We start from the raw sequence: 13,890 nt of genomic DNA on the forward strand, positions 1-13,890 counted from the left end.
GCCCTGTAGCGGGTAAATATTAAGTTAAAAATATGCCTCTTTTGCTGGGATATAGTACATTTTTGGGCATTCCGAAAACATGCACAACAGAAAATTGACGATTTTTTATTTATGACGTTGTTGAAAGGAGTGAGCGAAGTGTGTTCTCGGAATAATCTATGGTTGACTTGAGTAAACTTTTCATTTGGTAGAGACTCTTATTTTAAATTTATCTACGATTCTTTCCGTTGTTCTTGTATACACACCTGTTACACGTGTATAAAGTGACCACCAAAACCAGTCTACGACAGTTCCTAAGCCCTGTTTATATCCAGACCTCCGTATTCCTCTTCATCTATGTTTAGATTTCAATAAATAAATAACTCTTTAAAGTGAAGAAACCCACATTCATAACTTGGATTTGAACACACTCAAAATGTTATGTCAACATATTTTATGTAATTGGATAAATTTGATAATTCAAAAAGTAGCTTGATATTTATTTTTAAAACATTGTATTTTATTTTTAAACTTTAAAAACGTTCTCCTGAAAAATCAAGTCTTTTGATTTATGACGTTCTTGAAAGGAGTGAGCGACGCGTGAAAAAAGGTGTTAATAAAAGGAATGGTGAGTGTTAAACGTGTATGAAGTGATCACTTTAACCAGTGTATAGCAGGTTGAAAGCGCTGTAAAAACCTAGACTTCCATATTATTCTTCCTCCTATGTCATAATATTTGAAAAGAATTAAATAAATAACTCGTAAGCGTAAAAAATTCATAATTTGTGAACAAAAATTTGAAACAGTATAAATTTTCTAAGAGCCCTATGATACGTCTTAGGCCTTTTAAATACCTAGACTTTCATATTCTTCTTCATCTATGTTGAGATGTCAAAATACGTTGGCAGTCAACGTCGATATTCGTGACACATTTACACGCGAGTGGTATTCGTTCTCGCAAGAAGAATATTTTCGATAAACTCATTTGAAATTTACGGACGCGAAAGACAATTTGGAAACCGAAATCGATGACAGCGGAGAAGTTTTATTCGAAAAACCCGGCGTGTTCGATAATAAAACTTGTATTTTACTGCTAGAATAGTCTACTTACACTTGTGTCGACCTCTCCCATGTGGAGAGCCCCTAGAAAAAGTATATATTACATACGCAAACCGATTATCTAGGGGTAGCATTTACCAGGGTAGACTTCCCGTTTCATATTGATGCACATTTTACATATTTTATGTACACTGAACTCTCCATTTATGTAGACTGTGAATACGCTTTTAATTAAACAGGTTCCTTATCATTCATCGTTGACATTGTGTAATACCACTTAAAAAAAACACTTATTCGTGATTACCGGTTTCGGAATAATCATTCCATCAATCAGGTCATAAAAATGAAATTGTTACGGTCTGACATCTATACAAAAAATGTTTTTTTAAAGACAGAAAAAAGACAAAAAAAAACATTCATTGATTCGGCATTAACTTTGTGAAATGACATATTGATTATAATAAAATCACTTATATGATACCACTGTTTTGAAATTTAATACCACTTTGTAAAATACCACTTTCTGAGTTTTATCTCATTACAAATTATCGTTGTAAAAGAAAAACCCTTGTTTTTTTACAACTTACTAGTTTCGGAAGCCTAAATATATCTTCAGGTCTAAATATAAACTAAAAGCATTAATAATGATCAGTTCTGTAAGTAAGGAGGGGGGTAAGTTAGGGGGAGGGGGGGTGGAGTTTGAGAGTAAAGGAAAAATGGAAAGCAAAGGTGAAGAATTTTGAAATAATCTAGTAATTATTAAATTATTACTAGAATTTAAGTTTTTTTGGATTTCAAAATTTTCAATTTTATTCATTATTTGTCCTTTGTGTGGTACTGGATGTAATAATTTTAGTTAATGTGAGTCGAATGAGTGATCCAAGTCGAGAAAACTCCAAAATTTAAACAAAATTTTTGGCACACTCGAAATATTTTCAGAAGCATATTTCTGCGGTCATCTAAAAGATGGATTGAAAGCTGAGATTCGATATCGCAGGAGGCTGATCCTTCTTAAAAATAGGCCACAAGGCCTACACCAAAAAGAAGATATTTATGTTAGTTCATGCTTTTAATATGATGTAGCAAGGCGTCCAGTGACAACGCGACGCTAGGTTCGTATGTTCTCACGTATTACTATTTAAAAAAAAAATTATATTTGCATTTTTTGTGAGTAAGGTAGGGTAGGCACTGCTTAAGCACATGCGTGGAACGCACGCCCCTGCATATAAATATTACAAAATAATATTCAGTGCCAAGTATTTTTTTTCTAAGTATGATTGATATACTGAAATTATCACAATATTTACAGTAGGATTGTGGTTTTTTCACAGCAAATAATGATAGGAAAAATGTAAACACTTTAAACCACAGACACACCACTGTCTACATCCGTAGCACAGTGATTAGAGCACATTGCTATAAGAAACAAGGATAATACCTTAATTTATGTATTAATTTTTAAATCAAACACAGATTTTTTGAGTCTACTAAGTTGTATTTTATTAACAAAAACACATTAAAAATTAATATTTTGACAAATGTTTCGCCTAGTAATGGCAATTTCAAACGAATAAACCTAATTAAAAATCTATCGGCAATCTGTAAGAATCGGCTCTCCAAAATTGATTGCACTACGGTGCAAAAGCTCATTTTGTCCATAATTCAGGTATAGTTTCGAGACGAAAAAATGGCATCCACGTGCCAAAACCTTATATAAAAGATGCCAAGAAGAGTAAAATCTTTGACTGAGCCCAAATGAGATTATATTAAATATTTATTTGTGATATAACTAATAAACAAAATGTTTTAAAAAAAATTTAAAGAAAATAATAAAAACAAAGTTTTGTTTCAATTAATCTGTTCGATACTGTACCTATGCATTTTTATTTACACAGCTTTGTCTAAAATATGTCAATTTCATGAAACAATAGGAATGTTTATTTGTATTAGGAATTTATTGCGCATATAATAATTCTTTTTCGAGTCAATTTACATTGTAAAAATTAATGGTTAATAATGCTAGTTAGGAATTCGCGTAGTTAATATGCAAATCGTACAATTTAGTAATGAAACAAACCCGTAAGTGAAATTTTGGGTTCAATCCAGCGTTATATATAATAAATAATATTAATAGTTCTATGAAAATCAATTAAAGGTATCAATATTTTATTTTAATTATTATCAGACAAGATGCACTAAAATCAGTTTTAGCAAATAAAAATCTATCAGCCGAAGCTAAACTGGCAGTACACAGTGGAGTTCTGGTTCCAACCCTTATGTATGGAAGCGAAGCATGGAGTTGGCAAAAGAAGGATGAAAGCAGACTGAATGCAGTCGAAATGCGATCCCTCAGACGTATGTGTGGCAAAACGATGTTTGATAGATGTTCGAATGATGAAATAAGGAAAGAATGTAAGGCTGAGATAAGCATTATCGATAAAATTAAGAAAGGTGTGTTGAGATGGTTTGGACATGTGGAGCGTATGAGTGAAGAAAGAACGGTTAAACAAATTTATGGGGCGAATGTAGTTGGAAAAAGAAGCAGAGGACGACCGAGGAAAACTTGGCACAATCAGGTATGTCAAATACTTGAAAGCGGCCGGGTCAGGAGTCGTAATAATCGTCGGGTATGTATGAGGAGATGCATAAATGTAGAAGAGGCAAAGAATGTTTGCAAAGACAGAGTGGTGTGGCGTTCGATTTTCTCTGCCTACCCCTGCGGGGAAGCGGCGTGATGGTTAGTTAGTTAGTTAGTTAAAATAATGTAAAAAAGTTGCTTTTGTGCAATGATGATCGAAGTAAAACCTTTCAAAAAGTATTTTTTATATACTTATTTATTATTATTTTTTTATTAATGTAATATGGTTACAATGTTTTCACAATTTTAATTAATTTTATAAACATTTCTAACAATCTCAAAATGAAAAGAACTTCGTTCTTAACGAAGTTCTCTCCAAAAAAGAGACTGAGCTCTTGTGCTTGGAGAGGGACTTACACTTGTTTTACAATTAACAATTTATTTTTATTGAAATAATTTTTTTCTTTTTTTTTCTTTCTTAGATTAACATTTGAAAAAATTCATTAAATTTATTTTTTAGCTTTTTAAAGTCTTTAATTTTTTTTGTCTGTAGGAAGGTTGTTGAAGTAATTAGTTCTCAAATATTTGAAGTTCTGATGGAATTGTTTGGTATTGCATTTTGGTATTGTAAAGTCATGTTTATATCTTAAAGATGAGCTTTTATTTATTTAGAGCTTTTATTTATTTTATACATATGTATGTACATAGATCATGGCTCTAACCAAATTGTTTTCCTTACAATTTTTTTATATTTTTCAATTTATTATCCTAGACGAGAAAACACCAAGGAAATGAAATAAGAAAAAAACACACATTTTTTGATCAAATACATTTTCCGAGGGCTTTCCTTTACAGAGATAAGTTATATCGACGAGTAACTCGGGCAAAAAATACCGATAGCGTTTTTCAAAGGAAAATGATTACTTTGGGTAATGCACCGACTTGGATAAATGTGAACGAATGGCCATACATAATATGAGAGTGATATAAATATATGAAAGAGGGGTGTGTTTGGAGTATGTGGAAATCTGAACGTGAAATTCTCTTTAAACGTATCGCCTTCAATGTAACATCGTTGATACACTTGTGTGGGTCTCAAATTGTGGAAGACTGCGACACGGTATAATTCACGTAGATGAGTGATTCTAAAATATTATTTCCTTATCGCATTTTAAATAATAGCATTTTAAATAATCTCTGATAATTATTTGTTATTTTACTGTTTTTTATTCCATAAGCCAACAGTATATTTTCGGCTTTTCAAACAATATTTTTTCGGCATCAGTTATTGAATGTGCGTAGAAGAATATTTTCAATCTTTTACAGAGTGTGCATGCTTCTGAAAATAAAGGTACAGGCAGCGGATCCTCTTCATATATCGCTAACTCCTTTCAAGAACGTCATAAATAAAAAAAACTTGATTTTCAGGAGAACGTTTTTAAAGTTTAAAAATATCATACAATGTATTAAAAATAAATATCAAGCCATTTATAAACTTTTTACTGTGCAACAGATTTTTTTAGGTAAAACCTGAAGGTTTTTTCTCCATTTGAAAAATATTTAGTTTATTTAAAAAAATATTAAACAATACTTTTTCTTCAAAATGCAAAAAACAACACTTTCTGCCCTGTAGCGGATAAATATTAAGTTAAAAATATGCCGCTTTTCCTGGGATATAGTACATTTTCTGGGCATTCAGAAAATGTGCATTACTGAAAATTGACGATTTTTGATTTATGACATTCTTGAAAGGAGTGAGCGATATATCAACCTCTCCTGCTGTATCCGTCAACCTTGCGTCATTGAAGCTTTCGATATTTTCTATCTGTCGCGTTGGAATATTATCCCCGAATGTAAAAAAAATTACAAAGTTGAGAAGAATGTTAAAAAAAAACAAAATTTTAAAAATTGCAGCGTACTTCAAACGATGAATACGGTAAAATTGTGATAGAGAAACGATCGATGCGATCAATTTTTGTATGAAAGAATTCAGGCTAGAAGAAATAAACGACAAATCCGGGAAAACGATTATTCGAGGAACGATAGATAGAGGTTTCACTGAATTTGAAATACTTAATCACGCAGTTTTCCGAAATGATGACGCACCCTGAAAAATAATTGCGTACGAGTGCAGAGCGAACGGTCTACATTCAATCGCACAACCGTATTATTGTATAATATCTGAGAAAGTAGAAATGGAATCGGCATTATCGACAGCCGATATCAATCAAGAGGCAATTATTTTTAAGTTAAGGCTGTGAATAAGAAATCGAATAACTGAGAAGGTAGAATTTGTATTTCATTTAATGACCGGTAATAATAAGGCGACCGGAAGAGGAAATGATAAATAATTCACCAGTGCCACACACGCCTACTTATGAATATTACCTTTAATATAGGAAACCAATGGAATACTCGGCAACATATTTTTATTGTAATAATTGGATAGTATGTGTCGGGTTGTGGTCCCGTGGTTAGTGACGCGGACTCTCAAGTCAGAGTTTCTCGGTTCGAACCCACACTACCACTATTTGATAACTATTTCTAATAATGAGCCACTTAGGCTCACAGAAATAGTATAAAATTGAAATATTTGTGTGAATAATAAAAACACAAATATTCACCTTTTTTTTTCATTTCAAAAATGTGTAATATTTTTTGTAACAATATTTTTAAAGGTGATTAGCCCTTTGCTTCAGTTACCAGTCCAGGGTGATATTTGAATAAAAATGAGACTGAAAAATCACTTGTATTTATTTGACCCCCCCCCTCCATGGGATTCGGGTCTGAGACAGAACGGTAGCCGAGCGTACTGACCATTAAGTTACAGAGGCGGAAAATGTACATAATAAGCAAGGTAAATAATAAAAGCAATTCCCATCTTTAAAAAAAAGTGAGTTAGTAGTCACCTGAGGAAGTAGTCGTGCACGAAGTCCTGGTGCTCGTCCAGCCAGGCCTCGGTGCGCGCGCACTCGGCGTCGTAGCAGCAGCCGGCGGCCGCAGGGGCGGTGCCGCGGCGCCCCGCGCCCGGCCCGCGCGGCATGCCCGCCCCCTGCTCGATGCTGTGCACCTGCAGGCCTGGAAACCGAGACCACACGTTACCAGGGCGTTACAAAACAAGAGGCTACCTTTGCTGGCCCGAAGGGCCTTCCCAAATTGTCGTTTAATTTGTAGAACTCCATTTTAATTTATGAATTAAATGTTAAATCCAAACACTGATTTTTTGAGTGAACTAAGTTTGTTTCACGTGTTTCACCTAGTTATTGTATTTTTAAACGAATGTGAAGATAAATGGACTGACGGTCCTTATGTAACTATACAATTCTAGGTACTTATGTAATAGTTTTAACATGTGCAGCGACAACAATAGTTAAAAGGGCATATAGGTACAAATACTTTTATTAATTTTCGGTTAAAGAAAGGATTTATTGATTGGTTACTGGTCTAACAATACCATGCCAATAAATTCTTCATTTCACAGTCAGTATTAATAGTACGTGTTAGCGCAATTCCTGGTCTATATAATACACACATAAAATATCGCTCACTCCTTTCAAGAACGTCATTAATCAAAAATCGACAATTTTCAGTTGTGCGTGTTTTTGGAATGCCCAGAAAATGTTCTATATACCAGCAAAAGCGGCATATTTTATACTTAATATTTACCCGCTACAGGGCAGAAAATGTTGTTTTTGCATTTTGAAGAAAAGGTATTGTTTAATTATTTTTTTAAATATACTAAATATTTTTCAAATGGAGAAAAAACCTTCAGGTTTTACCTAAAAAAATCTAATGCACAGTAAAAAGTTCAATAAGTGGCTTGATATTCATTTTTAATTTATATTTTTAAACTTTAACGGTCTCCTGAAAAAACGTTCAAAAAAACTTTAAACGTTCTCCTGAAAAATCAAGTTTTTTGATTTATGACGTTCTTGAAAGGAGTGAGCGATATGTAGAATGTGAAATGTTTCTTTTTCCGGGACTAAAAACATTTCCAATTAAAAAGACAAAACTAAAAGTGATGAACAAAATTGATTGACTTTGAGAACGAGTTTCATTGGATAATGTATTGAAAAGGAAAAAAAGGCAATTGGAGTGAGCACATCTATATTGTGCTTGATTCTGCTCCATCGGCAGGTTTATTTTCACTCCATTAAATTTATCGATATATTTTCATTTAATCGTCTTAAACGATATCGTCTAGTTCACAGAGAGACCACCTAACACATAAAACCTAAAAAGGAACATTTATATTAAAACATACGATATAACCTGTTAAAATTGGATAGTTACTTCAAATAATACTTTAATGAAATCGATTTTATCACTACGGTGTCGTGACCTATTCTATGGATGTTTATGGTGATTAAAATTTTCCTGATGGCTTTGAAGATCTTTAACACTCTTTTCACGGTCAATTCTATTATAAAAATAGGAAATTTTTTTTAAAATTCGGTGAATAAATTTTGACCTTCTGTTTGCTACTTTTCCGGCGACACCTGTGGTTAAAATTAGTAATTTTAATTAGTGGAAACCTTCATGAAATGTTTGTAAGATTCTTTCCTTATTATGTATATATCTTACTAGGCAAAGCCTAAACTTTTTTTAAAATTTTATAAAAAATTTAACACTTGTTATAAACACAATGAGTTTTATTTTATTATACACGACTAGTTTCGAAAATTAACAGATGTTTTCATCTACAGGTGAAAATTAAAGCAAAAAATATTTAGGTGTTTATATTTATGGAGGTTGATAGGGTAATAAATAGAGGGGGGGGTTTGAGGGTTTTTTAAATTAATTTTTGTATGTGAAGTTTAGATTTCTCGCAATTTGGCCAGTATATTTATCTTCGCAGTCTTCAGCTTCTATGTAAGCTATTAACTTTTAATTTTGAGGTTCCAAGAATTTTACGTTTATTTTTATCAGCTTAAAAATTAAGTTGCATCTCACAGTTCGTAAAATCGGTAGTGTAAAGGCAAAGGGGTATATCTGTCTCAGACCAAATTTTACAGGAGAGCAAAAACAAACTTGTGAAATAAAATAACTCATTTGTTTTATGTATTTTTATATGTACATATTTTAAGAAACTAAATAAGTATTGCAACTACAGCTGTATCCTTTTGCCAGATTATGAAATACACTATTTTAGACGTTTTGTGGAACAAAATTTGACAGATTTACCCCTGTGCCATTACATTACCGAAATACGGTACGAAATATTTAATCAGTGTAAGATCCAAAAAAAACTGGAAATTTTCGGAAATATGTAGCTTCCAAGTAAAACAATAGAACCAGTATTAATTCCTGGCACAAATTTCTGTATTGGAACTGGGACTTGATCCCGTTCCAAGTTGCATTAGCGTATAGATATGTGAACATAAATTACGCATTTATGACCCAATTTAGAAGAATTTTACGACGTCGTTCGAGATGTTGTATTAATAAAATTTTATAACAATAATCGCAGAAAATATAACGAAGTTAAGGATAAAGAAACAAAAGTTAATGGTATAACTATATAGGGTGGCGAAATGGGTGTTGACGGTTTTTAAATGTGAAAATAAGGGTGTCAAACAAATAAAATGATAACTAAAATCATTCATAGATGCTGCCAAGAACTCACACGTGAAAAGAAGTGTGAATTATATTTTGAGTACTGTGATTGTCAATCATGGTGAATGTTACACGTGTAATAAAGTGATCACCAGCGTATGATGAGTTTTATCTACTGTAAATACCCAGACTTCCATATTCTTTTTTATCTACATTGGGATGCCAAAATGCAAGATTTTTTTGCATATTTAATTAAAATTTTACTTGTTAAATTCGACTATTTTTTTTATGTATTGAAACACGTATTTCGATGCATTCCGCATTATTTTCAAACACCGTTCAGTATTTGAAAATAATGCGGAATGCATCGAAACACGTGTCAAAATAGATTTTAAGAAATAGTGGTATTAAATAAGTAAAAATTAAATTAACAATGGAAAGATGTTACCACAAAGTGAATGCCGAATCAAAAAATTTTCTTTTTTGCTAATTTGTTTTTGATCCAAATAGGAGATATTATATTAAAATCAAGATTTTTATAAATATCTCCACATACATGTCGAAGTCATCATATAATTGAAGTGTTATCTTGACAGTTAATATTTGAAGGTAAGGTGATTAGTCCTGCACATCAGGTACCAATCCAGGATAATATCAAGTCAATATTAGAGTGGAAAAACACATGCTCATTCTAACCCTCCTGGGAATCCAACCCGGGATCTCTATTACAATAGTCAAATGTGCTAACCATATCCATAAACTTTTTTTTTAAAAATCTATAAGTCAATACTTATTGCACCACCCTATATAATATTATTTGTAGGGTAAAACAGAAAGGAAGTGGAAAGCTTTAAAATATTATAGTAAATAATAAAATATTTCGTTTAATAAATTATATAAAAAAGTTTATGTTAGTTTTCGTAAACTTTGTTGAAGTTTTTATCGCTTACCCCTCGTTGTATATAGAGTTTAAATGGCCAATTTAACCCATTTCTTTCAAATACAATGAAAAAAAATCACATTCTCATTTCCTTCTAACTACATATCCTTGTATGAGTTTAAAACAGTTCTAGTGATTCAAGAACAAGGTTTCTAAATTGGTTCATATATATAGAACTTCCAAGAATTTGAGTAGTGTGGTTGTCAATAATGGGTAGAATTGGTGAATGTTACACGTGTGTAAAGTTCCATATTCTTCTTCATCCTTGATGAGATGTCAAAAAATAATATGAAAAATGTTTATTTGTTAAGATCAACATCAAAAATATTAAAATTTTTCCGGTGATACAATATTCAAATTTTGTTTCTTGTTATTTCGGCTATCGACTGCGAGCCACATTATCAGCGTCACGTTCCGCGATTCTTGGCACATTGTGAATTTTTAGAGCAGGCCTGGCCAATCTAAATTGCACCCCGGGCCGCAACGATGACCTTAAATTTTCCCAAGGGCCGCATACAGACATAATAATTTAAAATATATTTTTTTACAATGAATTTCATACTTATTAATTTTTTTATGATAATTTGAATGCAAAGGTAATCAAAAAGTATTATCAGGGTAAATGTGAAGAAAAAAAACATTACTACAACCAGATGATAGAAGAAAACACGTATTGAACCAACAAAAAATGTATTTGTCTAGTTATATACATTTAGTACACCTCCGTAGTGTAATGGTCAACACGCTCGTCTACCGTTCTGGAGGTCCCAGGTTCGATTCCAAGGGGGGGTCAAATAAATATAAGTGATTTTTTTCACTGTAATATTTATTCAATATTACCCTGGTCTGGTACCTGAAGCGGAGGGCTGATCATCTTTCCTTCATGTGTAATGTAATGATCAAGATAACACTGCGTTTATATGACGCAGTGCCCTATGCACCATCAGGGTGCGGATGGATAAGGTTTTAAAAAGGAAAAATTACACAGTGCAACATTCACCTATGATTGACAACCACACTACTCGATTTTTGGAACTCTTACATATACGATGAATCTTATGACAATATACATGAGAATTCACTAGAGCCATCTATGTTAGATTGAGAAAGCTTTTTATTTAGCAGAGACCCTTTTATTTGGATGTATGCAATATTCTAACCGGATTATTTTATATACTGGGAAACGCCTCTTTTTTATAAGATTAATGATATACGAGTATCTAGGAGTATCACGGGCAAGATAACACTGCGTTTATATGACGCAGTGCCCTATGCACCATTGGGGTGCGGATAAGGGTTTCCTCTCTCTTTCTCAATAAATATTAAGAAAAATTTTAAAAATCGATATTATTAATTGGGACACAAAAATCAAACAATATCAACAATTTTATTTGAAATAAAACCAATTTTTAATGACCACTCGGTTCGAGATTTCAGTTGGTCTTCGTTTCTAAATCTATTTCAACAGTTTGAGTTGCACATCTTTACTGGTTTCCGAGATTTTTTGAGATTGTCTTAAATTAGCGATGCTGAAGAGCGTACGAACGGATAATGTTCACTGTTTTTCAACAACATGCATGACTTGGCTCATAGATTAAACTTGAGGGCATAAATTTTGTTGATGTATCAAACCGTGTATCACAAATATATCGATGGTTTAAAAATATATTCTTCATACATGACCGCGGGTCGCATGTAAGGACGTCGCGGGCCGCGGGTTGGCCACCCGTGTTTCAGAGTCTAACAAGCGATATGTCGCTGACGTGGATTGGAATCTAGATTATCGGTTAACATGACTTTATTGCTTGTTTTGTAGCAGAGAGGAATATCTTTGTGTCGTTTATTTCCAACATAGTTATATTTACAGGCACAAACGTGTTGTTATATTGTCACCAGTAGGGATATCCACATATGTATGTAAGTAATACCGCTACCGCTTGAGCCTAAAATTGAGTCGAAAATTTCATAACTACAAAAAAATTATAAAAATATATGATATTTTTTGTAGTTTTATGAAATTTTCGATAATAGATTTTTAGTTTTATGGTCTTATTGTCAAGAGCAGCAGTCGATTAACCCAAATATATAAATATACATGTAAATGTATGCATGTATAGTCATTTTACCCTTATCCGCACCCACTGGTGCATAGGGCACTGCACTGTATGGAAATTTTATTGTCTCGATCGTTAAATACACGGAGGAAAGGAGATCAGCCTTGCGCTTCAGGTACCAGTTCAGGGTGATATTTAATATGTAAATACTAGATTGAAAATTTGCTAATATTCGTTTTGACGAAAAACGCATGTAAAAAGAACTCCAATGACAAGACACACAAGGTGGCTTGGTGGATCTCTGTAACAAAATATTTTAAATACGTTAATAATTTTTCTTTTAAATAAATGTATTTAATTTAAGTAAACAAAAAAAAAATACAAACGTAATTAGGAAATATAATCAACTGTATTATTATCGGCGAGAGCTTTTTGCTCACTTCTTTCAACAACGTCACATTAAAAAAAAAAGATTTTTCAGGAGATCGTTTTTAATGTTTAAAAATATAATGAAATGTATTAAAAATAAAAATCAAGCCACTTATTGATTTCTTAGGTAAAACAGATCAGCAACAGATCATTTTAGGTAAAACCTGAATGTATTTTCTCCGTTTGAAAAATATAAAGTAAATTAAAAAACAATACTTTTTCTTCAACACTTTCTGCCCTGTAGCGGGTAAATATTAAGTTTTAAATGTGACGCTTTTGCTGGGATATAGTACATTTTTCGGGCATTCCGAAAACTAGCACAACTGAAAATTGACGATTTTTGATATATGACGTTGTTGAAAGAAGTGAGCGTTTTGTTCGCCAAGGCCACGTCAACAAAAACGTCTTAGATTGGCAATTAGTAAAACATTTTATCGTCAAAGCTCTGATCGATCATGATTCCGCTTAACTTTTATTAGACTCACGAATCCTATATTCGGGGTATTATCTTCCAAGTTATTACCTTTCCGTCGTTGATGTGCGTGGTTCTTGCCTCGTAAAAGACCCGATGTTTTGTAAAACTTATACTCCATATCGCACCGTAAACATTATTTTAACCTTCCCCTCCCGGTGATATGTATTTACTACAACTTATTTTTTTTTATTTATTTCGAAACATATTACATACATAAATCATATATCGCTCACTCCTTTCAAGAACGTCATAAATAAAAAATCGTAAATTTTCAGTTGTGCGTGTTTTCGGAATGCCCAGAAAATGTTCTATATCCCAGCAAGAGGCATATTTTTAACTTAATATTTACCCGCTACAGGGCAGAAAGTGTTCCAAATATTTTTCAAATGGAGAAAAAACCTTCAGGTTTTACCTAAAAAGATCTGTTGCACAGTAAAAAGTTGGGTAAGTGGTTTGATATTTATTTTTAAAATATTGAATTATATTTTTAAACTTTAAAAACGTCCACCTGAAAAATCAACTTTTTTTTATTTTTGACGTTCTTGAAAGGAGTGAGCGATATACATATAATATTCCCGATGAGTAATTTCTTTTTCTCATTTTGGGATATGGGATTACGGTTAACAAGACTGGAACACAAATAACAATGTTACAAAAAAGATTTTTTTTAAATAACCAAAACTAATACAAATACATGGCAAAATATAAAAACAATTAACAGGTATAATAAATAGGCACAAGAAGCATATTTAAAAGAAATAAATGAGAAAGCACAAGGTAAGAAGCATATTGAAAATAAACAAATGAGAAAATACAAAAA

At 32.3% G+C, this 13,890-nt stretch overlaps 1 protein-coding gene across 1 annotated transcript in view; it reads right to left on the minus strand.

Annotated features, from left to right (window-relative positions):
* LOC148302462 (dual 3',5'-cyclic-AMP and -GMP phosphodiesterase 11-like) overlaps positions 1 to 13,890 on the minus strand; it is a 168,510-nt gene that overhangs the window by 109,990 nt on the left and 44,630 nt on the right. The window contains exon 2 of the mRNA XM_088271576.1: positions 6,526 to 6,694. Within this exon, the coding sequence (XP_088127702.1) occupies positions 6,526 to 6,694 (169 nt within the window). The remainder of the gene's footprint in view (positions 1 to 6,525; positions 6,695 to 13,890) is intronic.

This window comes from Brachycentrus maculatus, unplaced genomic scaffold (genome assembly GCF_059751285.1).
Source record: "Brachycentrus maculatus isolate JH-2025_06_01 unplaced genomic scaffold, ASM5975128v1 h1tg000452l, whole genome shotgun sequence".
NCBI classification, from domain to species: Eukaryota; Metazoa; Arthropoda; class Insecta; order Trichoptera; family Brachycentridae; genus Brachycentrus; species Brachycentrus maculatus.